Source organism: Taeniopygia guttata, chromosome 2 (genome assembly GCF_048771995.1).
Source record: "Taeniopygia guttata chromosome 2, bTaeGut7.mat, whole genome shotgun sequence".
Classification (NCBI taxonomy): Eukaryota; Metazoa; Chordata; class Aves; order Passeriformes; family Estrildidae; genus Taeniopygia; species Taeniopygia guttata.
The window spans coordinates 104,772,041-104,788,940 of record NC_133026.1 but is presented as its reverse complement, the minus strand read 5'-3'; the positions used below and the strand labels follow the sequence as shown (position 1 = coordinate 104,788,940).

General features: G+C 39.0%; 1 protein-coding gene across 13 annotated transcripts in view; it reads right to left on the bottom strand.

Moving 5' to 3' along the window:
* The window catches only part of GREB1L (GREB1 like retinoic acid receptor coactivator), a 132,151-nt gene that overhangs the window by 34,251 nt on the left and 81,000 nt on the right, over positions 1 to 16,900 (bottom strand). For 6 of the 13 annotated variants that reach the window (XM_072924558.1, XM_072924559.1, XM_072924556.1 and 3 more), the window contains 7 exons: positions 14,691 to 14,867; positions 12,644 to 12,781; positions 9,722 to 9,859; positions 7,678 to 7,815; positions 7,226 to 7,345; positions 5,379 to 5,516; positions 3,384 to 3,569 (listed from right to left, as the gene is read on the bottom strand). In XM_072924558.1, coding sequence (XP_072780659.1) covers positions 3,384 to 3,569; positions 5,379 to 5,516; positions 7,226 to 7,345; positions 7,678 to 7,815; positions 9,722 to 9,859; positions 12,644 to 12,781; positions 14,691 to 14,867 — 1,035 coding nt within the window. Of the gene's footprint in view, positions 1 to 3,383; positions 3,570 to 5,378; positions 5,517 to 7,225; positions 7,346 to 7,677; positions 7,816 to 9,460; positions 9,570 to 9,721; positions 9,860 to 12,643; positions 12,782 to 14,690; positions 14,868 to 16,900 lie in introns of those variants that run through there. The other 7 variants (XM_030266069.4, XM_030266071.4, XM_030266075.4 and 4 more) reach the window with 3 other exon arrangements.

Here is a 16,900-nt window from a genome sequence, read left to right as displayed (position 1 = left end):
TGAACATGAGCCAGCATATATATGCCCAGGTGGCCAAGGCACCAGAAATAGTGTGGCCAGCAGGACCAGGGCAGGATCATCCCCCTGTACTCAGCACTGGTGAGGCTACGCCTTGAGTCCTGTGTACAGTTCAGGGCCCCTCACAACAGGAAGGATGCTGAGGTGCTGGAGCATGTCCAGAGAAGGGCAATGGAGCTGGTTAGCATAAGTTCTATGGGAAATGGAGCTGGGTTTCTTTAGCCTGGAGAAAAAGAGGCCCAGGAGGACCTCATTGCTCTCTACCATTACATGAAAGGAGGCTGTAGCCAGGTGGGGACTGGTCTCTTCTCACAGATAAGAAGTGACAGGACAGATGGAAAAGGCCTCAAGTTATGCCAGAGGAAGTTTAGATTGAACATTAGGATAAATTTCTTCACTGAAAGGGTGGTTAGGCATTGGAATAGGCTGCCCAGGGAAGTGTATTCAGCATCCCTGAAGGCATTCAAAAGACACATGGATGTGGCAGCTGGGGACATGGTTTAGTGATGAACCTGGCAGTGCTGGGTTAATAATTGGTTTCACTGATCTTAAAGTTTCTTTCAACCTAAATGATTCAATGCTGATATGATTCTATTCTATTATTCTACACAGTTTAAGTCAGCATATTCAAATGCCATCCATGTCTGGCTGACACTCATTTCTGGGTAGACAAACTTCAGAAACTACTTCTCCAACCATCGAAGACAGGAGAATTGCTGTAATAAGCTCTTGCATTTAGTTTCTGACTATCCCTTCCACTCAAAACAAAACCATGCAAGAGCCTTGATTCTGTATGTGCATTTGGACATTAAAACTACAAAACACCATGTCACAGCATACAAAATATAGAGTCAAAATGAATCAAATGCACCACAACAAGAGAGAAGGGAGAATGATTTCAGAATCCTGAACAGGTGGTATAGCAAAGGGTCCAGAAATCTTTTTCAGCCAGAACACAGACCAAAACCAAAACACCTTAGCACTGCATAGACCGAGATTGTTTTTGTAGAAATGGCAGTACAATAGTAAAAAGATGACGATTACAGATGATGGAATGTAACCCATACTACAAATATGGGCATTCCGATGTGTAAAAATAAAGCTTGAGAATACTTCACCATGAATGCTGCCAAAGATAACAAATGTGAAATCCAAGTAAGTCCTGGAGGTAGACTAAAAAAACCCCACTAAAATCAAACACACTTCTTTATCTTTTTTTACTTATTCCTTTATCACAGTCAGTAGAATTTATTTATAGCAATACTACAGCTCAAAATCACAGGTTTAACTACATATAGTCTTCAAAGAAGGTTTAAAGCATCAGAAATGCATTTTTTTTACTTGGATTTGTAATATCATCATGAGTTGTCCAGCTGATTTCTGAAAACACAATAGCATCGTCCTACAGTTAATGTTGTCATAATTTCACAAGAAAATTGATGGGAATTCTCAGCTATATCCTTTTTTTTTTTTTCCCAAAAAAGGAGCACTTCCATAGATAACATTCTTATCATCTGTGATCACAGTCATCTGCAAATATATTTTATACAAGTAGTGAGATCTGAAAAAAATTTGGCAAGACTCTTGTGCTTTTGCTTGCTTTTTTATCTTTGCCTTTATCTTACTCTTTCGCAATATACTGTGGAGAAAAGAAAAACATTTTAGTCCTGTTTTCTCAATAAAAAAAAAGGCTTACATGAATAAATTGTGAATCTATAGGTGCATTTGTCTCTTCTTGTCAAAAACTTTTGAATCTGGCCACCCTCCAAACATCTCTAATCTGCTTTGATTTAACAACATGGGACAAAGGCTACAGTTTGGTGCAGCTGTCACAATTCCAACAGTTTTAAGTTTACAGCAATATTCAAACCAGCAACATGATTTGATCCCCTCCTCTATAGAATGTTTTTGCTTTTCTTCTCATTAGGCTCTTTCATCTTACAGTACTGGCACACATCTCCACATAAGGTCAAATAGGAAACTATTCAACTTTGCCCAGCTAAGAACAAAAGCCAAACTAAACACCTGCTAACAAGAGAGCTGCTTTATGCTGAAGTCACAGCGCTCAATAAACACAGTTCTGCTACAGAAGCTTTGCATGAAGCCTCCTTTAGTTTGCAGCAAGTATAGACTTGCTTCATCCATCTGAAGTTAGACTTGCTCATGAAGCGTGATTCACTGACTCACAGGTTTCAATAAATAGTTTATTTTTAATTGGAAATGCTGTTATCTGCTGGCTACAAATTTGCAAGCTGCCTCTATCAATCCAGAATTGTGTGAAGCAGCTGTTTTAAACACACACACTCTACAAAATTTTAAATAAACAGGAAAATCTCAAATAACAAATTTAGGCCCACTGAAAGAAAGTAACAGAAAAACATCCTGTAAAAACTTAAACTGTTTGTCAGTTCTAACATGGCATCCAATGGACTAGTGAGGCAGAAAATGTTAAACAAAGCTAACCAGTCACTTAGAGAGTATTACAACATGGAAAATGGTTTCCTTCCTGTCTTTTACAGAGCTGGAGCAAAGTGTAAGCACTCAGGGGTGAAACCGGCACATTTGGGGCATATTTGCTCTCCAAACTGTAAGATTATCAGCAGTTGTGCTGTTTTTGGAACACCTGCATATTTCATACCATTATGTATTACAGATGCACTGTGCTCTTCACAAAAGCAACTTCACACTCCCCTATGGTAAGTGGTATCTTTTCAAATACAAAAGTTCGGGTTAGACTGCCATGGAAGTTTCCCAACACTATCCTGAATTTTTAACTTCTAAAACCTTGCTGCTACCACTGCTCTTTTCATTCTAAGGTAGGGAAAATGACTGGACCTGTAATAATAGAAAAACATGTGGCTCACTGGTTTCCTCTCAAACTTGCAAAAAGTCCATTTCAAAAACATTTACAAGAATGAGATATGCACTGAATCACTTGCCTTAGTCTGAATAACAAATGCGGTTTTCATGTAAACAGTGCTGTCACCAAAACAATGACAACCATCACACATCTGCCAGCATTTGTCACAAAACTGAATAAAACAGACCAAGTGTCCTTAGAAAGGGCTGTGATAACTGATGGTTTGATACCCTAAGAAAATGAGTTATCTGCATTGCAAATCCATTTCACAAAGGTGACCTGGTCAATCCCCATATGGAGAGTAGAAGCAGTATCAGCCTTTAAATTCACTTCACTTCTTACGTTTCAGGAACAAAGTGGCAAAGTCACACACACTAGATGGAGCCACTTGCCTCTTCCAGCCACAAAAGCAGCCAGAAAACTGGCCCTAAAAGGGACATAAAGAAGGTATGAAGAAAAAAGGACAGTCTGAAACAAAACCAAGTACTTATGACAAATTGCTTACCTAGTTGGACAAGATACTGAATAGTTAAAAGTATCATATTCTCCACACTTAGCAGCTGACTGCTGGACAAACCCAAGAGATCCAAATCCTTGTTTTCCAGCTGTGGAATCTTGTAGCAGTTCACCAGCAAGGGACTTACAACAATATCACCAACATTTCCATAGAAATAAGGTAAAGTGCCATAGCCTATGATAAAGAAACAACACCCCCCCCCACCCCCGCCAAGAAATTAATAAAATTTGCTATTACATGAAATCTAACACAATAATACATTTCCAATAATTAATTAATAATACATTTAAGTCTTCTTAAAGCTGTCTGGCAAAATACATTGCACCAATGACTGTTCTTGACATTATAATAGCTTAAAAAATAAATTATAGGCCAGGGATCCTCTGCTGTGTTTTACAAGTGACCATATACATTTGCAAGAAATAACATTAACTGCATGATATCCAGCAGGATAGTAACTACTGTTATCCAAATACAGATGAGAATATTATCTAATTTGGTCTTACCCTGACCTTTAAATACAGATTCCTCATAATATAGTGTACAAAGAAGAAAAATCAATGAAAGCAAAAGTACATTGCTCTTAACATTATAAAAGCAGCATAAGTCACATTAGCATTGATTCAGCCACCAGTATTGCTGTGATTGATTTCACTTTTTTTGCCACCTTCCCATTCTTCTTTTCATAAATAGGTAAAATAAACATCAACAACTAAACATGATATTCTGTAAGGTAAAGCACATGAGCACAGGCTAAGTCTTATTTTCGTTCAAAATGTTTTTCATTTCAAAAGAAGCATTTCCACAGAGATTTTGCCAAATACATCCTTTTGGGTACATCTGGTTCTGTACTATTAATAGGACACTGTTTCTCAGGGCCACTAACATTTAGCCTAACTGAGGACTTAATGGCAGCTCTCCAAGAGCCTAAGGGCTGCATTCAATTTGCACTTAAGCTGATGGCTGTAGGCACCCTCATCTTTAATAAGGAAGTGTTTCTCTGAAAACCATTAGAGCACCACGCTAGAGCTTTATAATCGGCTTCCAGAAAACAACGCTAAGCAAAACAAACCAGAAGCGTAACCCTATCCTTGACAGATTTGCTGGTTTAGATGGCCCTGTTAATTCTCCAGGAACTGTGTGTATTAAAATGATCTCTGCAAGGAAGGACTTGGAGAACTTCTCCATTCCTTCAGGTAAATTATTTCAGGGACTGTATTGACAGGCATGCTCTGTTGACTCTGAAGCTGCTTTATATGACCATCTATACTATACTGGACCTAAAAGAAATTTAGAGTGAATAATAATAAAAAAGACTCATCAAAATTTTGGCAGCACTAGCTGACCTGTCTTTTTTTAATGTGTTATGCCCAAATAGCTCAGGTTGAAAGGCAAATTCATATTAAAAGTCATACTCTTAAAGCAATGTCTTTCTAAGCGTTAACAAAGGCCTTTATACAGCTAAAGGATTTTAAAAGCCTGAAGCCTGATCTGTTATCTCAATTGCTTACAAGAACTATGGACTATAAATGACAAAAAGTTAGTATGATTTACTTCTGTTTAGTCAGTGCAAATCAATTTTTTGGTTCTCACATAGAATTCTGGGGCTTCAAGATCTGAACTAAAAATGCTGCAGGAAACATTTGCTTGGTTTATAAATTGTTTATACCAGAAAGCTATTTTCATTACTGGAAAAAGTTCTCTTCTTGGGTTTTACAAAAATTTTATTTGTATAAAACGTAGACTTGGCCAGTGGTTCAGCATAAATTTGACCTAGTGGTGACCTGTTTGCAAATCAGGTTCTCCAGAAATTGCCTGACTCTCAGTTTTAAATATTGAGCAACTAAAGGAAGCTATCTGTGACAAACCAACTTTGCACTGTACTGAATGCCAAAACCAACAAAAATAAAGAACCCCCCCTTTGTCCCAGAGAGTGTGTATTAGTACGAAATGCAGCATTTGATTCCCCTGTGTAAGACTTACCTATCAGAATCACTGGTCTGACTCCTGAGTTATTCAGCAGGTTTTCAGGAACTATTACAGTCTCCCCTGCTGGGATGGGTTGAGGCTGTAAAATTCCAGTTAACATGGATTGAGGAACTGGGACTGACAAAAGAGGCTCTATAAAATAAAGAAAAGAGAGACTTCCATTACTAAAAGGCTCATACTGTGATTTGGCCTTATGAACAAATAAGAAAAAAATTACTGCAAATCACTAACTGCAATAAAATTCAAAAGGTCTCTGCATTTCCTGCTATAGTTTTAAGTAATTTAAATGAAGAGCCTATATCCTCCTGTAGCCCCACCCCTAAAATAAAACTTTTTCTGACCACTGTATTGTTGATGAGAGTGAGAGAGCAAAACACAGGTTGGAATATGCATCTTTAAACAAAGCCAAGTACTAAGCCAAAAGACCACCCCCAATACTGCCTCTGAATACAAGGGAAGAAACTGCTTCAACTTCTGACCTAGAATATATATAGATAAGAAAAATAAAAGCAGGCCAAAATCTCAAAGCTGCCCTTAGATAGTTGCTACAAGGATAAAAATCAGGCTTTACTTACGAAAGAGTAACAGCAGCTTTTATAAGTAAAGGAAAACAAGTGCAAGAATTTTGCAATCCGTAATCAGGTTTCAGAGTAAGGCCTGCTTCACAAGTTTCTTAGGCTTCATTTGGTGGTTTGAAACCACTTTTTCAAACCATGCCATCAACAGAAAAACATCAAAGGCAGGATGAATGAATGCATACATTTTACCAGGGGAAACTTTATCCAACAGAAAAAAGTACTACTAAAGACTCATAGAAAACGGAGTACACAAGAGAGGTAGCAGATTAGTGGAGACAAATGCAACAAGAAGGGGAGATTGCCTTATATGATGTCTCTTCAACAGGTTTCTGAAGATAGAAAGTGACAAAAGCTGCAATTTGAGGTGTTCAGATAAGCAGGCCTGCACTACCATGTAACCCTTCCTCCTATGATGAATATCTCTAAATATAATTCCAAAATATCTTAAAACCATCGTCCTCAATGTTAAAAGTGCATTGCACATATTGATGAATGGTTTTTTTCATTCCTTGGAATGAAACTCTATAGAAAGAAGAATAAATAACTCTTTATTCCCTTTCAGAAAATATGTTAAATCTCACAACTGAAAAGCACTCAAATAGTGAACAGTTTTATTAACAGTTATGAATAAAGAGGTATCTACATGGATATCAATGAGTACTCATAATTAATTCTATTTCATGTCATGATATTAAACTCCTACAGCTTTTCCATGCACAACTAACATTTGGCCTCACTTTCTGCTTTTAACTGATGATAACCTAGTGTATCAGTATCAGTGACCTTTGTTAGGCCAAAATTATATAAAGCTGGTTTTCCCATGCAGAAATGGAGTGTACAGGCTCTGTAGCATCCCACACCAGACTGAAACACAACAGTCAAGGTGAAGGCTAACGAAAAATCCTTGAAATATATGAGTATATTCATACACCTGCACAATTTTAGAACAACTCAGTTACAGTTGAGGGACCAGGGATTTCTTTTAGCTTTAATAATTTAATAATATTATTTGCCTCTTCCTTTCTTCTCTCTCCCCCAGCAGTTTTACTTTCCCTGTGCTGCATCTTAGATTACAACAACCAGGACCAAGCAATCATATGTGCTATTTTGGGGGCACCTGAAAAACTCTCCATGGTGTGCTTGAATACTTCCACAAGATCAGTTCTGTTTGCTGTGCAACACATGAGAGGTGCAGCATAGGGCTGCTGGTCTGGCCGAGTTCCCATTTTAACAAATGAAATCTCAGTGTTGTTCAAGTTTTACCTGTTCTTGTCGAAGGCCGGACTGTAGGAACAGGTACTGCTAAAGCAGGAGGCGGGACTGGGGACCCAGGAGACCATCCTCGGTGACGTTTCTTTGGTGGTCCAGAACTGGACATAGATGCTGCAAGGAAAGCAAACACTGATTTTACACCCTGTCCTTCCAAATGATTGAATTCCAGCCCACACTCCATTTCACACTGGTGTTGAGGGTATCACATCACAGAGCACCAGAGGCTCATATCTAGATTTACATAAAACCAGACTGTGATGTGAAAAACATTGTTACCCACGTTAAAATGTCCAACATTATATCATTAATGGTCATGCCAAAAAGCAAATGGACCTGTAAAGACTGAACTGTAGGAACAGCTACAATCGGAAGAACAAAATCACATATTTCAAGCTCAACATCCAATGCAGCTTAGAATAAAAAAACAGAGAGGTTTTCTTTACCTTGATCTCCAGCTGCACAGCCAGGACTTGGAGATGTCGAGTGAGGCATTGGCCGAGAGATTGTAGTACTCAATGCATTATTTCTTCCTCCATTAGCGTTTCCATTAGCAACATCCGTGGCACGCAGTGAAAGAGGAGCTGAATATAATAAAATATAGAGTGTGTGGCTTGAGACAATCTTGAAAACAAACAAATAAAATAATACAGCCACACACTGATGCAAAAGAACAGGGCAAGATGCGTGACTGAGGAAAACATACTCCAGGGAAAGCATGAAATGTACTCAGCAGAGAAACATTCAGATTGCAAAATCCAAGCCTTGAAAAGGGGTGTCCAGATTTCAAGGTGAGGAGGGATAGGTGGAAGAAAAAATGCAAAGAAAGCCTCATCAAAATATAATAAAAAATTACACACACACACAAAATTATTGGGAAGTTTGTGACATATTTTCTTATGCTGTTATTTTCTTTTTTAAATATACATCATGAATTCAGTTTATAAAGATTTCTAAGCCACTTGTATGTATCTACATAATTTTCCCCCAGTCATCCACATGCTATGCACAGTAATTCACTACAGGGCTCTCATCTAAAGCCTTGGCAAAGGACACTGTGCAGGGGAATACAGGGCAGTTTGCTGCGAAGTGTACATGTCCTGAGCATTACTGAGGCAAACCATACTTAATTTTGCTACCTCTGCCTAAGGTGATCCTCCAGTCCCAGCAAGCCTGACACTCTGGCAGGACCCACTATATCCACACAAAATTAAACTACAGCAATGGATGATCACCAGAAGTTACCATCACTGATCTGAGCTCGTTCTCATTCTTTTTCAGAACACAGTTTTTGCAGAAGAAAAAAAATGGCATAAACTGCCAAAATGGAGGCCAGTGGAAACTCCAGTTCCTTGCTGATATCAGCCAGCTTCACAAGGATTTAGCTCCTAAGAACATATTCCAGGAGCAACACCAGGAGATGGTGCAGCAGCTTGCTGATGGCAGCTGCAGCTGGAAGTGTTAGAGATGTGGGTATGTAGCCTAAAACAATGTAACTCCCCAGCTGCAGACATCCAAGCAAATTCTGGCACAATTGCCAACTACAAAATATGAATAACCTCACTCACCCATTGTAAGCTCCCCATTTCTACACTAAGTCAACAATTTTGCATGGGCAGATACAGTGAGCATGAGTCAGTTACAGAAGTGGTTGAAAAGCTAGGAAGAAATTCCAGTGCAAAATAAAATCATACAAATATGGAGGGGGGGGAAAGGTATTTTTGCACAAAGAACTGTTAATGATTTATTAGATACAACATAATTGTATTGTGTACCATAACCAAGACCATATTGCAATAAATGGCAATAAAAAAATAGCAGAAGTAATACATCATCTATAAAGTGATATATATATGCTCATGTGCATATATAAACCAAATAAATTGATATATTTTCTTATTCAAGCATACTGTCCCGCAATAGGTATGATGATTTCTTTTTTATTGCTTGAAGACAAACCACCTAAAGTAAAAAACAATCAGGTTATCCCAACAGAGTGTCAGTGTGGGACTTAGATGTCATAGTTGAGGGTTATAATTCATTAAACACACAATACAGAAACAAGCAATTAAAACAGCAGATATATTAAAACTCCTTAAAATGAGACTAAATTCCACTAAATGTATGTTGAGGAACTATAACTGTTAGAAATGCAGAACTGCACACAACTCTCAATTACTGAGGCAGGAATCAGTGTGATATCAAGAGGTGACATTTATGCTCACTTACATATCTTCGGAAGTGCAGAGAGAGGTATCACTGCTCTCCTACCAGGATGCTACATCTGGAAGCCAAGGTGTGGCTCAAGTCTGGGGACAGTACTAACTGCAAAAATTTCCGTGCCAAAGACTGCAAGAATATGAGAGTTCTTGAGAATGCTAGTGAATGCTTTCCTTTCCCTTTTCCACCAAAAAAATAACATTCTCTTTTCTTGGCTGTTAAGCTGATGATTCCATTGGCTCTCAGGTGTTTTGGAAAGCAAAGCCATACCTGCAGCAAATGCCTTTCCTACGAGCTGTACTGACAGAGCCAGAGGTTTCACAATGTTCTTGTTTCGGGATGGGTCTTGTGTTCCACTTAAGTTAACAGCAGCAGAAGGTGATTTTGCTGGACTGAACACTGAAGAATCTGAGAATATAAGTCGTTTAATAAATGATCAAAATTTATATATATATGAAAAAATGTGTTATTACACACACATTTATCAAAACTCATCTCTGCATAAATTGCAAACAATTTGTTTACACTCCTAAGAAATTGCCATGTATCTTTCGGAGTTTTAACAAACATTTAACAGGGTGTTTCTATAGAATCTTACAGAAGAATCTACTGAACCCATGATTGATCTCTTCCACAATATTTTGCACTTACACACACTCAAAAAATATTTTAACTGTAGAAAGGGTTATCTCATTGTTCCTCAAAATAGCCTCATGGGATAGTTTGCAACAAGCAGGCAAAGGAGGCTAAGTTCACCTACAGATGTCCTACTAAAACAGCCAGCTAAAGAAAACAGACGAGAACGACCAACTTGATCTGCCAAACACATTCATCCTCAGGCCACACACCATTTGGTGGAGGAGGGTGGGAGGAAGTTCTTCTTTGCCAGAAAGAATAATGACATGAAGAACAAACGCAGAAGCCTCTGCTGCTGCCCTACCAGAAAATCTTGTCCATGTTCATAGGAAATACACTGAATGGCTAACAAAATAGACCACCAGGTCTGGGCCCTTGGAGGGAGGTGCTGGTCTGTCATTAAATATGATGTAGCAAATACGTAGTGTTAAAGTTCCTTTACAGTGAACTGTCCAAAAGCCTTGGGGATTTCTTTTCCCCCATCTCTAGTTGCAATCCATTTTCTTGAAATTTCATCTGTGAAAGTGGATGTGGCTGGTATATGTTTAAACACTACTCTGTTACCCATGCAGGATTTATAGTTATTAAAATGCCAGTTATTAAAATTCTTCATCTTCCCCTTGTACAGCCTTGTTTCTAGTTGCTTAACACATGAATTTAATTTTCCCCTCTCAAGTGTCTGCCCCAAATCGTATTTTTGATACTGTATACCCATACCTACCTACATGTATCTTATAGAACTCAGAGACTGAACTGCTCACCAGAAATATTTACACAACTTCTAAGGAGAAAAAAGGGGTCTGAGTTAATGATGAACTGGAAAGAACTGCAGAAAACAACCTGCTAATAAGTAGTCCTGCTTTAAAACAACAAAGAAGCAAACTCCAAGCTATGGAAAGAGCTATGGAGAGGAGAGAGGAGAGAGGAGAGAGGAGAGAGGAGAGAGGAGAGAGGAGAGAGGAGAGAGGAGAGAGGAGAGAGGAGAGAGGAGAGAGGAGAGAGGAGAGAGGAGAGAGGAGAGAGGAGAGAGGAGAGAGGAGAGAGGAGAGAGGAGAGAGGAGAGAGGAGAGAGGAGAGAGGAGAGAGGAGAGAGGAGAGAGGAGAGAGGAGAGAGGAGAGAGGAGAGAGCCCTCCATCATAGGTGACATGTCAGAATTTATGCCACTGAATAAAATGTGTTCTCCCCCCTTCTCCCAGTCAAAGGGGATCCAAATGTATGTATGTGGCATTATCTTCACTAGGAGATAACAGTAGGAGATGAAAAGGTTTTGATGAGCATGACCTAGGAGTACAAACACTGACACACAGAAACACCAAGCAGACTGAAAATGGTTGGGAGTGATAAGGAGAAAGCCGTATATAAAAGGTGTATCTATTAACTTGGCAGATACAATAGAAGACAAAGCTGTGTAAATATTAGAATTCTTGTTGCTCCAAATAAACAGGTTCTCATGCATCTGCTCAGTTCTCATGCCTGGATCTGGAAACCAAGGAATCATGCAATGAAATGCAGATGCGTTTTAACCACATTATCATTTAATTTTACCCGAAGCCTAAAGCATTTAGCTTCCTCAACAGAGACAGGGGTAACCACCTGAGGGAAGTGCCTCTGAAAATACTAATCAGTGATTATAATCTCATATGAGTGCCCGTGTTCAGCTTTTGTTTATTACTCCTTTTGACAAACTTTCTAGGTGTAAAAAGAATTTTAACCATCTTGCTTTCTGTCTGCATTTCATATTCCTTTAAAGAGACGTGGTTTTGGACATTCATATCAATTAATAACAATTAACAGGCCATTTTCTCTTGTTTTTAATTTTTCAAGAAATAGCACAAACACACAAAAACATACATACAACAGCATAGCTGAAGCTGCAATAAAGCAATGCGGAAGAAAGCTCAAACAAAAGCGCTTTGCCTACTTGCAATAAATAAACAGATATGTGATATTAAGATACTGCTTCTTTGTCAGTCAATGTCTACTCGACCTTTGTATTTTTGTCCTTATTTAAGGATATCATTAATAGCTTTCTAGATTAGTTGTGTGAGACCTGTTAGCTCACTGTATGCAAATGGGGAAACTGCAATTCTATGTACACCTTTGCGTGCATTAAAATTTAAATAAAAAATTAAATTAGCAAGTAAATAAAATAACATGTGGTCCCCTCTCCCTAAAAGGAGATTATTCTCCTTTTCTAGACAAATAGCCTAGTTTATATACTAACCAAACACTTCTCTACGAACATGTAATTGAAGTTTTTTGAGATGCACAAAAAAAAATTAATGAAACAAAGACAAGGAGGCACAGAATCAAATAAGTTAATCAAAAGATTGTTTAATGCTTTTACATCAATTGCTGTTTTGAGAATAATCTAACCTTCAGCCTCACCTGGGTCTTAATCCTTGCCAAAGCAAATTTTGAAAGTCATCCTCTCCAGTGTAATCTATACATGGCTCAAGGTAAATACCCAGTTGTTTACAGCATCCCTGACCCACCAGTGTCTGATTTAACTTACCACCCCCAATGGTTATCTTTACAGCACTTTCAGCTCCTACCTGTCTGAGTGAACCCTGATTTGTATCCATTAGCTGATCCACCCTCTGGGGTCGTGGACGGTGACACCGAAGGATTTGGTTTAGCAGAGAGGCTAGCAGCAGATGATTGCCTGCTTCTACATTCTGCAAATGAAGCAGCTACAGTACATATTAACAAGGCCTCCTTCCAGCAGCAAAGTTCAGCAACACGGTGGCGAAAGGCGACAAAATGTTAAGAGCATACACAGAGCACGTACAACAAACAGCGGCAAATGGCAGCATTCAACGAAAATACAGATTCGCAGTTTTGTCAACTTTGCCTTCTAACTAAGAAAACCTCCCTGGGGGCCACTCAGGGGGCCAGGCAAATACAGACCAGATGCTGCAAAATGGCAAGAGCCCTCAGATCACAGCTTCCAAGAGATTTGAAGGTATCGGACATGTCCCAGAAAACACTTAGCTACTTCTGTGGCACAACCTGTATACAAACCGTCATATGTCGCCCTTTAAAAGGAGAAATTGTGCTGAAACCCAGATATTTTAATATGCTTCCACAAACCTTCAGGGAGACCTCAGCGCTGTTAGTGTCTGGATGAAAACTGAGTTGAGGGAGGAAAAAGTCACCTTGAAAATCACATATTAATCCATTTTTAAAACTGAGATCTAATCAGGATTTGTTTTAAGAAAAGGGTTTAAGTGTTTAAAAGCACTCTTCTTCTAATTAGACCTATAATGTAAGTGAAGAATGAAAGGTTACCAGATGCATGGCAACAATATGAGTATAGGACCTATCAAAGTCATGCCCATGAGGCTGACTTTTGGCTGATTTTCTAAACTTCCATGGGTACTCAGAACGCTTGCAATTAGCATATAACCAAAAGTGAAACCAGTACCTGATTCTTCCACATGTGCATTACTCCTGACTGCATTTACCAGGACACACACCAACTCCAACTGCATGAGCATTGGGGAGGGGTTTCAGAAAAAAGATTCCAGAAGTAAATAAGGCTTCCTTTGTCTTTATTTGGAATTTCACTACCAAATTAAATATTTTTGCCATTTTTGTGAAAAAAGCTGTTGAAAAGCCACATGTACTTTAAAGCAGTAGTAAATTTAGTTAATTTTCCTTGTAACAGAGAAAAGTAGCTGAAACCAGGATCCTTTTGAACCACTAACTGATACAAACTATAATCACTCATACAGCTCGGTGATAACCATCTCTTTCTGGTGTCATGCTGCTATTCACATGAGGTTGTGACTCCTCAGATGTCTGTCAGTTCTCCTACAGAGCTTCCCCTCTCCTCACATCAACTTTTTGGAACAACAGGGACCAGATCAAACTCTGTCTTCACTGAGTGAGACCGAAAATGAAGAGGTCAGGTAGGCTGCACATAAACCAACTTGGTAGACAGTGAGTGGGTAAACCAGTCTTTCCTTGAGTGTTTGCATGGTTCTAGCTCCAAAAACCTGCATCCTCCAATAAGAGACCCAATGGCTACCTTGCCTTAGGGTCACAAGTGTACCCTCTTGTAGCACATAAGATGGCACAGGCTGATGTGGTAGAGGGTAATACCAAGTGTAAAACACTGCAAATGGCAGGAGCATCCAAGTATTTTCTTTCCCTGAGATCTGTGCTCTGAGCTTTCTTAATCTTACAGCATGCTAGCTATCCTCAGGCATGAGACAGACTGGACTGCAAAGATGAATATCAGCAGAAAACCAATGCTGCAGCCCTGGCTGTGAGTCACCTTGCTTCAGGCACATAAAAGAATCAACAGACTGAGTAGCCTCTTTTCTTCTACCAACATCACTGCACACTCTAATATGGGAAGATCTAGGGCTGCCACCAAAAGTTTGGGGAGATGAAAGAAGAGGGTTTACAATCACATGGTTATTATTAAAATTTAACTTCTTTGGCAAAATCCAAACTTCAGTGAAATCAGTGAGAATTCTCCCTTCAAGCAGTTGCTTTTGAATACATGCATTTTCAACAGCAACTTTCAAGTTTCCATTCAACATCACCCCTAACAGCATAAAATACCCCTAACTGAATGGGCACCTTTATTACCTTTCCAGCAAATAAGGGGTCCCTTTGACAGCACGCCTTGGGAGCTTCTTACTAGGTAGTACTTTAAGTGCTTCTGCTTCTTTGGCTGAGTGGTTAATTTCAGGTTGATATGATTGGAAAACTCTGTGAAGTACCGAAATCCTCTTTCTCCACAGCCTATACAATTCCCAGAAAATCCTGGAAGAAGAAAGCAGAAGATACACAAATAGATTAAGTGTCTTGTACTGTGTGCTAGGAATAAGGCCATCTAAATCTACCTGCACATGCAGTTCCAGGGGACTGGAGGCCTCCAGCCAGCCAGCTTCTGTGGACACAGCACATGTGTGTCAGACTTAGCTCTTCTGAAACTCCTACATCTCTTTGGGCTGTACTGACTCAAGGCAAAATCCCACCACCAATTTTCCACTCTACACAGTGCAAAGAAGAATAAATACTTGACAGGGGAAGAACTGTGTTGCCACACTAGAAATTTCCATGACAAAAAAAAAAGGCTGTTTATTCTCTATTAAAAAACCATGGGTTCCAAACTGAAGACATCTCTCTCTTAACAGTGGCTTATCCATCAGAGCAATTTCATATGACTGAAATTAACATAAAATAAATTTTCCCTAAGGCTTCTTACACAAAATACTTTCCAACTAAGCTGAACCTTACATCTTATTACAGTCTTGAAAGCAATCACTTGACAGCAAGATTTGCATGGCCAAAGTTATGAGTGCTTCAAAATAGTTAAAAAAACTACAACTTCTCAAGAAAGTAACAAATTCAGGGAAAAGGCCGTTTTTCTGCAACATTCCCAACAAGGTTTCACAGAAAGGGCTGAAATTTTGAGTTGAGGTCTGGAAGATACAATCCAGATTAAGAATTATAAGCAGCCTTGATTTCCTAGTGCTATTCACAGCTATGCTAATGAATCTGGCATAATGATGACACCAGTCTAACATTTCATAGAACAAAGCACATGTTCTGAAATGGGTCTGCCTTAAAATCTTTGTTGTTTGAATCAGCCCTCTATTATCTAATGCTGAACAATTAAGCCCTGTTGTCTTACTTGTCATGCCACTTACCTCTGAATTGCTATCAACCCTTAATGAAACAGATTTTCTATGGAATATCAATAATGATTTATGAAAGTGCTAGCAGATTAATACCTAGTGGAAATGCTTTATTTTTTTTGTTTGGGTTTTTTCCATTTATTAATAAGTTCAAGATCTGTAAGAGAATCAATTTTTTGTTCTCACTACTATTGTTATTTTCCACAATGACAAACACCGTGGAGGATGCTGGCTCCTACAGTCACCTGTCAGCCAAAATAACAGGTTTATGACAAAGATATTCAGTGTTTTTGACAAAATGCCTTATCCATAAAACTCTTAATAATTAGGCCATTGTCTTTAGACTTACTGCACCTCATTATCACCTTGGATGAGGATGCCAAGATGCAAATTTCTTCATCCTGTTTTTTCCCGGGACTGAATCGTTCTTTCTCTACTCCCTTGCAGCCCACAGGATCTACTGGTGCATCTCCACAGTTTTCAGAAAGAGTAAGGAGGGTCTCTCAGAGCTACTGAGTCAGTTCTTTGCTCACAGGTGCCAGTTACAGAAGTCTCAAGGCACTTCAATACCTCAGCAATACCAGAGGTGTGAGTCACCAGGCCCATTAACAAATGAGACCAGAGATGATGGATGGATACAAAGCTGGGATGGGGTGAGGAGGCTTACCAACAAAGACAAGCAGTACCACATTTAATCAGGTTTAAACATCATCTGCCTAACAGTTCTTACTGGTCAACTCCTGACACTTCTCCTGCTTAGCAAGGGAGAAGCTCCTTTGAATCCTGAAGTGTACCCTGTTATCCCAAATCCCCAATCATACCCAGTGAGGGCACATCACACCACAACCTCTACCTAACTCAGGCCAGGGACATTTCTGCCTTAGGCTGAAAGGTTTACTGTGTATGGATTTATCAAATGGATTTAATGGAGAGGTAATGTTAAAGCACATAACAGAGCTGTTTCCAATAGCTACACAAAATATTGCTGGTCTGGACCAGAATTTGAGCAATGAAGTTAAATCAGGATATTTATCCTTTGTTGTAACTTCTTTCCTGTTGAAAGGTCTTTCTGAATATATCCTAGGGATAACAATGACTGGAGGGAGAAATGAGAGAGTAAATTCAAAGCAGGCTAGAGGAGTCAAAATACATTAA